The sequence below is a fragment of the Anolis carolinensis genome, chromosome 4, assembly GCF_035594765.1.
Source record: "Anolis carolinensis isolate JA03-04 chromosome 4, rAnoCar3.1.pri, whole genome shotgun sequence".
In the NCBI taxonomy this organism is placed as follows: Eukaryota; Metazoa; Chordata; class Lepidosauria; order Squamata; family Dactyloidae; genus Anolis; species Anolis carolinensis.
This window is the reverse complement of record NC_085844.1, coordinates 119,744,555-119,761,029: the sequence shown is the minus strand read 5'-3', so window position 1 is coordinate 119,761,029 and position 16,475 is coordinate 119,744,555. Positions and strand designations below refer to the sequence as shown.

Here is a 16,475-nt window from a genome sequence, read left to right as displayed (position 1 = left end):
TTAGTCCATGAAACTTGAGCGAGGCTAGAAAATAACTTGATACTTGAAACAAGGCTTGAACGTGGAACAAGGTAACTAAGAACAAGAACAAGGTCCGTGGAATAACTTGATAAATCCGTGGAACAAGGCAAGGATTGATCCTGGGAAACAAGGCAAAGTCCGTAGATAAACAAAGGCTGGGAAGCAAGGCGAAGGCTGGATAGCAAGGCAAGGCTTGAGCAGGAGCGAGGCTTGAACCGGAGCGCGCTGTCCAGACACAACTCGCTCCGTAGGCTGACGAATTGACTCCGCGAAGTTACTACGCGGGTAAAACACCTAAATAGAGTCTAGCTTCCCGCCGAAGCAGTTCTCTGGGAATCAGAACCGAAAGCTAACTCTGAGACCAGATGTGAGACTCCCCAAAGATTCTCACGAGAAGCAGTCTTAATTGGCCACATTCTTAGCTGCAATCCTCGCACTCCTGCGCGAAGCTGAATCCAAACTTCTCTGTTGTTTACAAAACTCCCGGCGCAAGAATACGGGAGAAGTAGGCTCTGGGCTTGTTTGACATACTTCTGGGAGACAACTTTCTTGCAGGTGCAAGGTTCCCAGATCTGCCTGGGAAAGATCTGGCTGAGAGGAATCCAGTTCAGACTGGGAAGGTAAAAAACCCAAGTTTTCATCTTCATCAGGAATTACAATGTCCTGAGCAGGACTACAAGGCCCATGGGTCATCACACTATCCCCCTCCTCAAGGCCCCTCCCAAACTGGGGCCCTCTCCCCGAGGCGCGAGGTCGCGGTTTGGTGGGATAGGTCTGATGAAAGCGACGGGTTAGATCAGGAGCATGGACTGTGGAGGCGTCTTCCCAAGAGCGTTCCTCAGGGCCAAAACCCACCCAGTCAATGAGATATTGTAGGCGGCGGCGGTGAAAGCGAGAATCCAAAATGTCCTCAACCTCGAACTCCTCCTCCCCATTCATCAAAACAGGAGGGGGGGCCGGTTGTTCTGTATCAGGTCGCACACCATCCGCCGGAAGGAGCAGGGAACGGTGAAACACTGGGTGAATGCGCATTGAACGCGGAAGTTGGAGTTTGAAAGTCACGGGGTTTAATTGCGCCACCACTGGATAGGGACCAATGAAACGGGCATCTAACTTCCGGCAAGGGCGGTGGGAGGGCAGGAAGCGAGTGGACAGGAAAACCCGATCTCCTACCTTGATTTCAGGGCCCGGCTGGCGATGTTTGTCAGCGTGGCGTTTATAGTCCTCCTTGGCTTGGTCCAGTTGCTGGAGCAAAAGTTGTTGCACCGCTGTGAGTTCCTGCAGCCAATCCTCTGCTGCGGGAACCTCTGAAGTTTCAATGACAGGGGGAAAGAAACGTGGATGGAAGCCGTAGTTTGCAAAGAACGGCGTTTCTTTTGTAGAAGCTTGAACTCCATTGTTGTAGGCAAACTCAGACAGTGGTAACAGAGAAGCCCAATTGTCCTGTTGATAGTTTACATAACAGCGAAGATACTGCTCCAAAGTGGCATTGGTGCGCTCCGTTTGCCCATCTGTTTGGGGATGATGAGCTGAAGATAAGCGAGAGTCTATGCCCAATAGTTTTTGTAGTGCCTTCCAAAAACGAGAGGTGAATTGAGATCCACGGTCTGTGACTAAACTCTTGGGCAATCCATGTAGTCTGAAAACATGTTGAAGAAATAGATCCGCAGTTTCCTTGGCCGTGGGGAGGCCTTCGCAGGGAATGAAATGGGCTAACTTGGTGAATAGGTCCACCACCACTAAGATCGTGGTGAATCCACAGGAAGGTGGTAGGTCAGTGATGAAATCCGCGGAAATTATTTCCCATGGGCGAGATGGGGTAGGAAGGGGGTGTAAAAGCCCTGAGGGCTTCTCCCTTCGTATCTTGGAGCGCTGGCATACTGGGCAGGTGTTGACATATTTTTCCACATCCTTGCGGATCTTGGGCCACCAAAAATCCCTTAGGATCAAATGCATAGTTTTAAATAGTCCGAAGTGTCCTGCTGGTTTGCAGTCATGACACAGACGAAGCGCTTTTTCCCTGCCCGGTCCGGGTGGGATATAAACATGATTTCTATAGCAGAGCAGCCCATCTTTAAGCGAAAAGGGGAAATGCAGACCTTGGCGAAGTTGGTCCTGCGCCCAGGCATCTGCTTGCTGACTAGCCCTGATTTCTTGAGCACAGATGGGTCCTGGAGTAGGGGAAGTTGAACCAATGGGAATGGATTTGGTGTTCCCCACCGTGAGCGTGGCAAAGTTCTCAGGTTGTAGCAGTTGGGATTCAAAGGTCTCCTTGCGTCCTGCAGCGTATTCCGGTTTACGTGACAGGGCGTCTGCTTGCTTGGTTTGGGCTGGGGTCACATAATGGATCTGGAAGTTGAAACGTTCAAAGAATAAAGCCCAACGTTGCTGCCTCTGATTTAGTTTGCGGGCAGTTCTTAGATGTTCTAGATTACGATGATCAGTGTGGACTTCAATGGGAAATTTGGCCCCTTCTAGCCAATGTCTCCAAGTTTCAAAGGCTGCCTTTATGGCCAGTAGTTCTTTTTCCCAAATGGTGTAATTCCTCTCTGGTGTGGTTAGTTGACGAGAATAAAAGGCACAGGGGTGGAGGTGATCTCCCACCGGTTGTAAGAGTACAGCCCCAATTGCCACATCAGAGGCGTCCGCTTGCACCACAAAAGGGGTTCCAGGATTTGGGTGCTGTAGAATTGGCTGGGAGGTGAATAGTTTCTTTAGTTGCTGGAACCCTTTCTCTGCTTGATCAGTCCAGCGGAAAGGCTGCTTTCCACGGATGCAGCTAGTGATGGGGTCGGACCAGCGGGCAAAATCTGGAATGAACTTGCGGTAGTAGTTCGCGAACCCCAAGAAACGCTGCACCTCTTTCTTGTTAGTTGGCGCCCGCCATTCCAATACTGCTGAAACTTTGGCTGGATCCATGGAAAGCCCTAGAGGCGAGATGCGGTAACCAAGGAAATCTACCTCTTGTAGATCAAAAGCGCATTTTTCCAGCTTGGCATAAAGTCCATGATCCCGCAATCGTTGTAACACCATTTTGACGTGGTTCTCATGTTCTGATTGTGATCTGGAAAACACCAAAAAATCGTCCAGGTAGATTATCAAGAACCTGTCTAGATAGTCCTGAAAAATGTCATTGACAAAATGCTGGAACGTTGCGGGGGCTCCGCATAAACCGAAATTCATAACTCGGGACTCAAATAATCCGAATTTGGTCTGGAAGGCGGTCTTCCACTCGTCCCCTTCCCTGATGCGAACTAAGTTGTAAGCCCCCCGAAGATCCAGCTTGGTGTAAACCTTGGCTCCTCGAAGCCGATCCAGTAGATCCGAGATTAAAGGCAGGGGATAGCTGTTCCGCTTGGTGATATTGTTCAATGCTCTGTAGTCCACCACCAAGCGTAGTTCCCCTGACTTCTTCTTCACAAACATCACTGGGGAGGCGGCTGGGGATTGAGAGGGTCTGATGAATCCCTTGCGAAGGTTTGTCTCTAGGAATTCCCTGAGAGCTTCTTGCTCTGGTTCAGTCAGGGAGTAGAGATGCCCTCGCGGGATCGGGGCCCCCTCCACCAAGTCAATGGCACAGTCATAAGGTCTATGTGGGGGTAATTTTTCGGCTTCTTTCTCATTGAATACATCCCAATACTCGGAGTACTTCTTTGGCAAGGTGATGATGGGCTCGGTGTCTGTGGCATGGCATACCTTGGCTACGAGGCAATGGTTTTGGCAGTACGGTGAAGCAAACTGCAGTTCTCTGTTGGACCAGGAGATGTTAGGGTCGTGGAGAGTCAGCCATGGAATTCCCAAAATCACCGGGAAATGGGGGACCTCGGTAACAAAGAAGGAAATCTCTTCCATATGTTCCCTTATCCACATCCTGGTGGGTTCCGACCACTGACTTACGGGGCCCGTCTTGAGGGGACGGCCGTCTATGGCTTGCACCACACGGGCATTCTTGAAATCATGATATTGTAATCCCAGAGAGTCGGCATACTCTCTATCGATGAAATTGTTGGTAGCTCCAGAGTCTATCATGGCGTGGATCATGACGGGTCCCCTTTTTGCTGACCATAATGTGACCACGAGAAGGAACAGGACCCCGGTTGGCGGCTCTTGGATGGATTTTTTGACCGGGTTGGCGAGCCTCTCTACACCCGGTCGTTGGCTTCCCCCGCCGGCTGTGTGCCAGTCGGCTCAGACGCCTTCGTCTCCGTGGAGGACGCCGCCGCAAGACGGGCGGCAGGCTTCCCTTTGGCTGGGCACTCTCTGGCGAAGTGGCCCCCGTTCCCGCAGTACCAGCAGAGGTTTAAGCGTTGACGACGGGCCTTCTCGGCGGCATCTAGTCTGGGACGCACATTGCCCAACTGCATCGGCACCTCCTCGCCTCCTCTGGGGTATGGGGTTGGCGGTGGGGGTCTCCACACCGGACGTGGCTGAACGCTGGCGGGAGCGGGGGGTTTTGCCCCGGCTCTACTGCCCTGGCCTCGAACCCACTGTTTCCTGTTGGCAATCATGACTTCAGCCCGTAAACATTGATCAATGAGTGCCTCGAGGGTCTGGGGAGGATCCACCTTGGAGATTTCTTCCAGCATTTCAATGTTGAGACCCTCCCGGAATTGTCCCCTGAGGGCTACATCGTTCCAGCCGGTGTTGTGGGCCAGCACTCGGAACTCGGCTATATACTGAGACATAGGTCTGTCTCCTTGGAAAAGGCGACGGAGTTTGTGACCGGCTGCCTCCAAATTGTCCTCGATTCCCCAAGTCTCCTTGAGGTGGTCCAAGAAGTGTTGCGCTGATCTTAGGTGTGGAGAGGCTTGGTCGAACAGTGCCGTCGCCCAGCTGGCCGCTGGCCCGTCTAGAAGACTGTAAACCCATGCCACTTTGATGTCTTCTTGGGGAAACTCGGCAGCACGGGCCTCCAGATAAGCTTGACATTGGCGACGGAAGACATGAACCTTAGAAGCTTCTCCAGTAAACTTGGTTGGCAACGCCATGGCCGGAAGACGAACTCCGCGTTCCTTCAAACCCCTTATTTCTCCATCCTGTGCATTGAGCTTATCACGGATTCGGTCCACCTCTTCCTTGTCGATGGTGTAGGTAATCGGCTGGCCGCTCGGCCCAGGTACGACTCCGGTAGACATTCTGGCCGAGGTTAATTGGTGCTTAGGGTGGCGGAGTCAAACTGTCACGACCCAGGCTGCAGAGCACCAATAACCATACACAGAGGCCAGAATCTATCTAATATCTTTATTGTAGGAATATATAAAGTTAATAAAAACAAGTGTAGAAAATAGTCCAGAATTAGACCTTTCAGGAAAGGTCAGAATTAGTCCAAAAAAGCAATGTCCAATAAGAAATATTAAGGTCCAAAGTTGTAATCCAATAACCGAAACACTCACTTTGCCAAGCAAAGTGAGGGGAGATGACAAGGTCCTTTAGTCCATGAAACTTGAGCGAGGCTAGAAAATAACTTGATACTTGAAACAAGGCTTGAACGTGGAACAAGGTAACTAAGAACAAGAACAAGGTCCGTGGAATAACTTGATAAATCCGTGGAACAAGGCAAGGATTGATCCTGGGAAACAAGGCAAAGTCCGTAGATAAACAAAGGCTGGGAAGCAAGGCGAAGGCTGGATAGCAAGGCAAGGCTTGAGCAGGAGCGAGGCTTGAACCGGAGCGCGCTGTCCAGACACAACTCGCTCCGTAGGCTGACGAATTGACTCCGCGAAGTTACTACGCGGGTAAAACACCTAAATAGAGTCTAGCTTCCCGCCGAAGCAGTTCTCTGGGAATCAGAACCGAAAGCTAACTCTGAGACCAGATGTGAGACTCCCCAAAGATTCTCACGAGAAGCAGTCTTAATTGGCCACATTCTTAGCTGCAATCCTCGCACTCCTGCGCGAAGCTGAATCCAAACTTCTCTGTTGTTTACAAAACTCCCGGCGCAAGAATACGGGAGAAGTAGGCTCTGGGCTTGTTTGACATACTTCTGGGAGACAACTTTCTTGCAGGTGCAAGGTTCCCAGATCTGCCTGGGAAAGATCTGGCTGAGAGGAATCCAGTTCAGACTGGGAAGGTAAAAAACCCAAGTTTTCATCTTCATCAGGAATTACAATGTCCTGAGCAGGACTACAAGGCCCATGGGTCATCACAAGTACAGCCTTCCAAATCCGCTCTTGACCTATCAAATTGTTTCAGCGCCTGATTCTAATTATTACCTTTAACTGAATTAATGTATATGAGGGTTAATTTAGATAGGAGACAGCCATGTTTAAATGCTGAGGAGGGAGCAAGCTTGTTTTCTGTTGCTTCAGAGGCTAAGTTATGGAACATCAGGTTCAAACTACAGAAATGTGATCCCTGTTTAATATTTTTTAAAAGTTCCAGACTATGAGGGCTGTTCAACAGTGGAATATAATATTATGCTAAAGTCTTCTTTGAAGAGTTGTTGTATGTTTTCTGGGCTGTATGGCCATGTTCCAGAAGTATTCTCTACTGACGTTTCGCCACATCTATGGCAGGCATCCTCAGAGGTTGTGAGGTTCTTCTTTGAAGGTTTTTAAACAGATGGCTATACATCAAGAGTGTTTTGAATGTCTATTGCTGCATGACAGAAGGTTGAACTGGATGGTCTCTGTCACCTCTTCCAACTCTGTGTTTCTGTGACATGTGATGGACAGCAGGTTTTGTTTCTATACTCAGTTTGGACTAATGGAATCTCTCCACCATAGCTTGAGAAAGTAATCTCCTATATAGGAACAATATGAATATGATATATCTAACTTTGCAATGGCTGCTTCTATGCATGTATAACATGAGGCAGCTGGCTTGTTCCATCCAATGTTAGAGGACCTGATTATGATATGTTTCCATTGGAATTAACAAGTAGCTAGCAGTTAAGGATGTTTCTGAATCTATTTCTGGTCGATATTGTTGTAACACATAATTCCCATGTTAAAACAGATGTCTATACATTTCTAAATATTTACTAGATATGTTTTTCCTGCATAATAAAAATGTAATATCTTGTGGTCAGTCAAATTCTGATCTGTGCTGTTCTAGAGGAATTCATGACAAGTGACCCCCCCTCCCCCCCGAAGCATTAAGAAAGCAACAGAACTCCTCATGTGGCCATCCATGTTGTAGAAATTGTACAACATGCACACACACATTCTGTATCTTATTTGTCTAAAAAAAAATCACATGAGGACTGAGGTTTTTTTACATTCAACCACATGATGAAGTGATTTTATATTACTGTTTCACTAGATTTCTGATTCACTAGAGATTCCCTACATATCTACAGATAACTGGAATGGATGAATCCCACCTGGGTCTCAACAACTTGAGATTACTAGTAGGATTGAATCTCTTGTTGCAAAGTCAGGTATGGCTACATACGGTAAATGGTTGCTATAAAATCCTAGTAGAACACATTCAGACGGAAGCAAAGGGCATCTGGACATTACTGACATTCCAATCAGATATTCACTACCACTGCTTTTGTGCTCAGGACAATTGCCAAATAGAGCATCTGAAATCTTTCAGAATGTCTCTCAGGGAACATAGATTTTATGACGACATATTCTGTGGATTTGTCCTAATGTTATGAGACGTACAGAAACCTGGGCATTTCTTCTCCATTGATTCTGAAGGTTCATTTTTCACTATCTACAGCAGAGTTCAGTGCAGTGAAGCAAACTATATCTGGTGAAAAATATGTATGTAAACCACTTTCAGAATTGACCTTAGTGATTCTTTACACTAGTGTTGTAGTTATTGAAACAGAGAAGCTTGTATGAAGGCTGTGTTTTTTTCTAGGTTGTGTGTGTGTGTTTTGGAGGTTTTTTTGTGCAGTAAGATAGATACATTATCATGAGCCTCATTTATCTAGACTGCGGTATCTTGATAGTCATAAAAATGTATTTAGTTGTACACGAGTACTGGGATTTTTGTGCTTTATCAAGTTGAATGGCCATGGAGATTCAGTTCTGTTTGGCAATCTGTAATAAATTTTAACAAGCAACATTTGTTTTGACTCTTCTCAACATGTGTGTTTATTGCATATTTTGTAAATTTGATGTGTTGTCAGATTTATTCTAGGAGACTATAAACTTCAGTGCTTATTTGTATACGTAGCAAAAGGTAAAAACACACACAGAGATTACAATCAAAATGCAAGAAGTACAAATTGAACATCCCCTATCCAGAATTCTGAAATCCAGATTACTCCAAAATCCAAATTTATCCATATTGGTGGCTGAATTAGTGACACCTTTGCTTTCTGATGGTTCACTGAACACAGAGTTTGTTTTATACACAGTTTTTTCCTGTACTGTATAAAATTGCCTTGTAAATGTAAATGTGTAAAAAATGTATATGAAACAGAAATCAAATTTGGGTCTCATCTCCAAGATATATTAGGATTGTAGAGTGCAGACCGAAAGGTCCCAGATTCAAACCCCTGGAGCAGCGTGAGCGGTCGCTGTTAGCTCCAGCTTCTGCCAACCTAGCAGTTCGAAAACATGCCAATGTGAGTAGATCAATAGGTACCGATCCGGCGGGAGCTCCGGCGCTCCATGCAGTCATGCCAGCCACATGACCGTGGAGGTATCTACGGAAAACGCCGGCTCTTTGGCTTAGAAATGGAGATGAGCATCAACCCCCGGAGTCAGACATGACTGGACTTAATGTCAGGGGAAACCTTTACCTTTACCTTTAGAGTGTTAGCAATTGAATTTGAACTGGGACCATTCTGAGTTTGATTTGTTAGTCACTATGTTATCTCTCAGGGAAGTATATATTTGTCATGAAATTTCCATATATGAAGGTTTAGTGGTGATTCTGCATGTTTAGCACATCAGCATTTTCTTTCTTGTTTCATTCAATTGCCACAATTTTGCCACAAACTTGAAAGAGTTCCTGTTATAATTGAGTTTGTTCTGCTACCTATTGAATCTAATCCTCAGCTATGGTTTACTGGGTACAGTTTTCTCAGCTTCCCAATACATTAATATGCGATGAGTTATGCAAAATTAGAAAACATTTGTGTTGAAAATGCCAGAATATGGAAATCCCTGTATCAAAAGACCCTGTTGTTGTTGTTGTTGTTGTTGTTGTTGTTATGATTATTTATATCCTGCTTTTTCTCTCCATAAGGAGACTAAAAGTGGCATATATTAAAAATATTACAATACAATTTAAAATATACAAATATACAATATTAAAATAGCATTAAACATCATTAGTATTAAAAACAATTCAGATTAAATCCATAAAAATATACAAAACCATGCAAAACCACAGCAGCCCTGACAGTTGGCCACCCTTCTCAATCTCTCTCTTCTGTCTTTCCTTTCAAGGAATATTTTGTTAGGTTAATATGGTTTGCTTGCTTGTTTGTTTGTTTAGTTTTCGACTTGATTTAAATTCCCCCACTTGTCAATCTAGAAGAGATGTTTATTGGTGTTCTTTTTTAACCCTTCACCCCCTTCCCATTTATAATTTCCTTGCCATTATTAATGGTGGTATATATATTTAATATATGGTGGCACAGTGTGTTAAAGCGCTGAGCTGCTGAACTTGCGGACCAAAAAGTCCCAGGTTCAAATCCCGGGAGCGGAATGAGCGCCCGCTGTTAGCCCCAGCTTCTGCCAACCTAGCAGTTCGAAAACATGCAAATGTGAGTAGATCAATAGGTACCACTCCGGCGGGAAGGTAACGGTGCTCCATGCGGTCATGCCGGCCACATGACCTTGGAGATGTCTATGGACAAGGCCGGCTCTTCGGTTTAGAAATGGAGATGAGCACCAACCCTCAGAGTTGGTCACGACTGGACTTAACGTCAGGGGAAACCTTTACCTTTATATTTTTAAGATTAATTTGTAATCTTCCTTGCATCCTGTGTGAGCAACATAAAAGTACACATATTGTTATACACACACACACACACACACACAGAGTAAAATAAATCAATTAATAAATAATGAAAGCAACACCATAATCATAGTTAGAGCATCTAATAGAAACTCCGATCTAATCTGGAAAGTTTTCTATGTGGTCCTTAGCTTTCCTCAAAGCCCCTTCTCTTCTGCAGTCACTCCACAAAGCTCTGACCCCACAAAAGCAAAAGAATTAAAATTGTGTGTATGTGTGTGTACATAACATATAACTTTCCTATATGTAAGCATGAAATATCTCAAGCTCTACAGACTCTGAGACATGCCAATGTACATTGTGGACGAGAGTCGAGAACCTTCCCTGCATAAAAATACAGCCCTAATCATATCAGTGCTTTATTACATTGATAATATAAATCACCCTGTTCACATGAGCATTGTGCCCATATATTATCTGTAGAGGCTGTTTAACATGCAACTGTGATGTGGGTGTAACAGAGGAAACATCATTCATGTCCACTGCTATTTCATCAGGAGCACCCATGTGATGGCTTTATCGAGAGTTCAGTTTTGCAATTGCTATACAGGCGATGAATTTGTCTGACAAGTTTATTCATGTAAGGAGTAGGATAATCATTTGTGATTCACAATTGGAATCGCTGTGGGGTTGTTAATTTAAAACTCTCACAGTATTCCTTATCAGATATTCATTAAAGTGTTTGCATCATGTGCAGCCCGATCTGTATAAATCATTGCACCATAAATTTACCCTTCTTACAGGTTTACTACTTGATCAGGTATTCACTTAGGATTTCACTGTTCTGTCATAAAACATTTTCCAGGAAAAATACATTTTCTTATTGAGATAATATATTGTATTAATCAGAGCGCAGAGCAGCTACTGTGGGTGGGAAAACAAAGGGAGGACAACTGTTTACTTCTGAAGCAACTAAGGATGATTTGGCAGTGCTCTTTGAGCAAAGCCAAATGTTCCATTTGCAAAACACACACCTTAATGTTCATTCTGCATTGGAGTGGAGTAATTGCAAAGTTTTTGCCAACTTCCCCTTTTACTTCCCTTTTAAAAAACACTGAGTAATCAATAGGACACAGTCAGAGAGTAGGAGGCAAGTATCCAGCTGGTCTCCACTGAATCTCCTGTGCATGTATACACATGACAGTGCAAGCATGGCTGTTGAGAATTTTATGTTTCCTTTAAAGTTTGTGAAATAGTGGAACCTTTGCACTAAATCAAGAAATGTTAAATAGCTCTAACGCCTTTGCCCAGTTATATCCAGACAATGCAGAATGTGATTTTCACATGACTTTCAGTACAGCTGATTGTCATGACCAAAGGTGCATCTCATTGTAGAAATGATATGATATGACAACACTTCAACTGCCATGGACAAATGCTATGACCCATAGAATCTTGGGATCTTTAGTTTTACAAGGTCTTCAGCTTTTTCTGTCCAAGGGTGCTGGTGCCTCACCAAATTGCAACTCCCAGGATTTCATAGCATTGAGCCATGGCAGTTAAAGTGGTGCCGAACTGCATTCATTCTACAGTATAGATGCACCCAAGCTGAAAGCAGTGCATAGAGCTTTGTTTCTAACTTGATTGTCATTTTTAAAGGGAAACATGAATTCAGGTCTTGGAACTGGGCAGTTCTAGCCCAGCTCCTAGACCTGAAAGAGCTTGCATTTTTATTGTTAAAGAAGAGAAAAATCTTTGGACTAGTCAGTTTGCTCAGCAAAATGCAGAACATATCTAGGAGACACTAGTGAGCAACCTCAGAACAGAGTTTACAAATACAGATACATACATTATGTTGAACTGGCCTTCTGTAAGGTGATATATGTGAAATAGTGCTCATGACTTCATGTTCCACGTAAGATTTCATTTTACCATATGCATAATTAAAATACCTACTGAATATGGCATATTAAAGTAGCATCCTGTGGCAACCGCACCAATTGCAAATTATTTCTTTAGCATGACTGAAACAACATGCAAATTAGTTAGCTGACCTGAAATGTAGCAAACGTAAGTAAAGAAAACATTTCTGGAATGACAAACCTATTTTATTTCCAACTATATACAGTGTTCCCTCACTACTTTGCAGTTCACTTTTCGCGGATTCGCTGTTTTGCAGTTTTTCAAATAACTCTTAAAAGAATATTATAAATTATTAAAAAATATAATTTACAGCCTGAGGAAGGAGAAGCCGAAGGGAGAGAATAGGAGCCCAAGCGACAACGGGAGGAGAAGGAGGCGATTTATCAACACACGATTGGTTGATAAAGACTTAAAATAGTGTATAACTACTAAAATAATGTATAAATATTAAAATAAATATAGCGTCCCTACTTTGCGGATTTTTACTTATTGTGGGTGGTCCTGGAACATAACCCCCACGATAAGTGAGGGAACACTGTATCTTTAGACAATACCTAGGATAGTCTGCAGGGTTACATTCTATTACTTTGTTATTGCAGAGCTCATTTCACAGCATTTCTATTAGTGAGTTGATAATTTTGTGTTATTGTTGTTTAGCCTTTCAGCAAATGTCCTCCTGTTATCAACGATATCTCTTTTTGGATACCCTCTGAAAAATACTGTGAAAATGCCTTCTACGAGATCATTCGGACCATTGGAGGAGACTTGATAGAAAACGTTGACCTCATAGATGTATATGTACACCCAAAGTAAGTCAAATGTAGCTTCTCGTTGTTTGTCAATGATCTATTGGCCTGCTGTAGCTGCAAAAATGTAGTGTCCATGCTTCATAGGAGTGGGGCCCCAAGAGTGGGGACTGAGATGTAAGATATAAATTCTGTGCCTTTGTGTGTTGTACTTGCATTTACTACTTCAGTACAAATTGCAAGGTGTAGTTGAAAGTACAAAGTTTAAATATCAGAAGTCTAAACAGCCTCATCCACTCTGACCATGTAACACAGCTGCAGCTAGACTACACACACCATGTAAGCACAATAATCCAACGTTTGCCAAATTGGGGGGGGGGGGGGGGGAGTCCAAAATGAAGCCCTTATGTAGCGTGTTGTAGCATAAATCACATTGCTAGTGAAATCAAATCTGCTGAATGTGAATCACTGTGCAGACACCCAAAGTATTCCGCTGGTGCACACATGCACATTAGGGAGAAGGCGGTTCAAAAAACTCATTCACATTTTCCATGGCTGTCAAGCCTCCGATTTGACAAATTCTGGAACTGGTTCAAGGCCAGCCTTTATGTGTGTGTAATTACCATCTGGGCCTGGTTCCAGGGTTTACAGCCTAATAATCCACACAGTGAAACCACATTCTTAAATACTGGTTTCAAACTGACCTAAGTGGTCAGTGTAGATGTCCCAAATTTCCTGTATATGGGTGCAAGCTGTCTCTCTGATTATAGAAGTACTGGTAGGGGAATTTGCTTCTTTCTTCCAGTTTCCCACAATTAGACTGAAATAGTCTCATAAGAAAAGAGGTAATTTCATTTGCCCATTTATAACTGCCTAAACTTATATTTTTGTCTATCCAAATGTCTTACCAGAATGAATAGCGTGGCATATGTCTACTTAGTCAAAATAAAACCTCCCATGCCAGACAGATATCATCAAACAGACCCCTTTGCTGGGATATGACACATTAGTTAATCAAAGGAAGGAAAAAAGGAAGACAGTACATTAAAAAACAGCCAGGTGCTCATGGGCTAGCATAGGCGCAGAGGAAGTCAACCATTGCAACAAAATAACATGATGCTTTCAATTGGAAGTGTAGTGTTTTTATTTTATCATGTTGCTTTTATCTTGTTTTAAATGCTGTTTGTAACGTGTGTGGTTTGAAATAGAAATTTAGTTTAATAGCATTTTAACTTTTGTATTAAGGGTTTTAAAATCGTAATGTGCTTTTAAAGTGTTGCATACCACCTTGGATACTAGAAGAAAGGGAGTATATATAAATGAAATAAAATAAAGTAGATTCAAAGAGAAAAAAGGCAAGGTGACTATTGGGGTATTCATAGAATCCTAGAGTTAGAAGAGACCACATGGCCCATATTAGAACGGATCCAATTCAAAGGAAACATTTCCAAAATAATGAAACTGTGTTGGATATTGTAGATGTAAATAAACAGAAGCTTTACCATGGCTTCTGAACCAAAGTTTACCCTGCAGTGTAATAATGTGCCGCTCAGGTCTGTGAAATAAGTAGCAGTAACTTTACTTCAGTTCAATAGGTTGAACAGAGCAATAATATATACAGTAGTCTCTCTGGCTTCTTACAGAGAACAGTCAACAATCCCACAATCTGGATTTGAAATGTTCCTATTAGGAATGAAAAATCACATGGTTCTCGAGTACCTTTTAGTCTTCATTTGTGTTTGTGGGCCATATTGTGCCACCTCCTCGCAATTATTGCTTTACAAGTGTCTATAATGGTGGTTTTCCTCTAAAGTAACATGAAAAGCTTAGTTTAATGCAAAGACTGCTTTTGGATGGAATTTTTAACACTTTTGAAAAAAGGTAGCAGAACTGTTTCTGGAGTGGGTGGTCTGAGGTGGATCACTGGCGGGTAGAATGGGCCCACACAGCCACTATAGAGCCCCCAAAGTAGATGATGAGTTGTTCTCTAAACATTGAGCTGTAAGGTCTATTTCAGGTGCTTGGTCTGCAAAATGGAACTAGCTTGAAATTGTTCCTCAAAGGGGTCTTTTCCTATGTAGCAAAATGGTTAGTGGAGTAAACTGTGAATCCTCTTCCCTTCCATTTTATCTTTTGCTGGCGTATTGGCATTTTGTTGTACATCTTTGCATGAAATGTGCATTTTGCCCCTTAGCCTTATGCATCTGTCTGCATGAGCTCACCGTAGGGATGTAGTTCTTAGTTTATTTCATTCTCATGTGCAAGAGTGAAAACTTTTTGAAAGCTATCTCCCTGCTGGGCAAGATTACCATAATGTTTCAAAGTTGTTCAATGGCAGGTGGGTTTTTTGAGGGGGACTTTGTTGTGAAACATCTGCTTGCACAAAAAATGTTAACAAATGTTTTTGATCAGAAAACATTGTGTTTCCCATAAGTATTGTACAAGACAGTTCTGTTTATGCCAAAGTCAAAGTTTGAGCCAAACACAAAAAATAGGGATAAATAAAAAAATTGGGGTTTTTTGTTTGTTTTTCATTCTTACTGAAGGATGAAAAAACACACTTTGGCTGAAAGCTTTCTTCTGTGAGGATAAGAAAATTTGTAAATGTTCCTTGTATCCTTAGCTTGCTACTCCTAAGCACTTTGACTACAAGACAAGTGTATATATTGTCACATAAAATAAGAGGCATAACATGTAACATTATACCATAACTTTACCTGAGATCTACCCTCATTTGTATTTTCCTTAAGGACATATTTTGGTTTCTTTTGGTTTTACACCACAAAACAGACTATCTGTATTCTTGAGATTTCTTTTATCTGGTCCGGGAAACTATAACTTCAGAAAAAATGCCAACTTTTTATGGCTAGGCAAAGAGCAGCACTGAAGAAGGGGAGAAGAAATACACAAAACTCTAATCCAGAAATGAACTGTGCTGTCAGTTATACCTTGGAAGTAAATTTTTAATCAGAACAACTAAAAATACCCTGGAAAAGGCATCATGGGAGACAGTAAGCACCCAAAATTGATTTTGTTGCTTTTTGCTCTAACGTTGTCATTTTTTTAAAAGGCAAAGGGAGTGAACACTGAAATGTCTTTATAGTTTTCATTTATTTGCTTTTATATTATCTAAAAATAGAATATTTAGCTAACGTTAATAGAAGGGAAAGGCATGCTAATACGTGCTGTTACTTAGACATGTTAGTGCTTTAAAAGTCTTTCAGTTTTGAGGGTATAGTGATCTCAGTTTTCTCCTGCTATTCAGGTTGAGCATCCTTTATCCAAAATGCCCTGACATCTGAAAATATCTACATTGGTGGCTGAGAAGTGACATCTTTGCTTTCTGATGCTTCATGATACACAAAATTTGATTCATGCACAACATTATTAAAAAACATTGTGTATAAATTTATCTCCAGGCTATGAGTATAAGGTGTATATGAAACATCACTGAATTTCATGTTTAGACTTCGATTTCATCTCCAAAAGCTCTCATTATGTATATGCAGATATTCCAAAATCTGACATACTTCTGATCCCAACAATTTAGATTAAGAGACATTCAACCAGTATTACGGAAAGAGATGAGAAATATCAGCATTTTTTATCTTCTAAATGCAATCACGAGCACTAATAGTTTTTAAAAAAAATCAATCTGTCTATGGAGAGTTGTTTTTGTTGTAATTTCATTTCTAGTTGCTACAGTTTCTCCTCTCCAAATCTCTGAAAATTGTACTTTTTGAAGCTCATGTTCAACATACACATACCTCTGACTAAGGACTTCTCATACCCTTATTGCTCCATCTTGCTTTAATTTTTTTCATGCAAGTGATGAGTGCCTGTAGATCAACAGTATTTGCAGCTAGAATTGCACAAATGGAAACCTGATCAGTTCAGACTTCTGATGTCTTGTTT

The 16,475-nt window shown here is 42.5% G+C and overlaps 1 protein-coding gene across 3 annotated transcripts in view; it reads left to right on the top strand.

Annotated features, from left to right (window-relative positions):
- fars2 (phenylalanyl-tRNA synthetase 2, mitochondrial) overlaps positions 1 to 16,475 on the top strand; it is a 303,084-nt gene that overhangs the window by 203,513 nt on the left and 83,096 nt on the right. For 2 of the 3 annotated variants that reach the window (XM_003226858.4, XM_062977692.1), the window contains exon 7: positions 12,472 to 12,623. The exons of the other annotated variant lie outside the window; for it this stretch is intronic. In XM_003226858.4, coding sequence (XP_003226906.1) covers positions 12,472 to 12,623 — 152 coding nt within the window. The remainder of the gene's footprint in view (positions 1 to 12,471; positions 12,624 to 16,475) is intronic. 3 annotated transcript variants of the gene reach the window in all.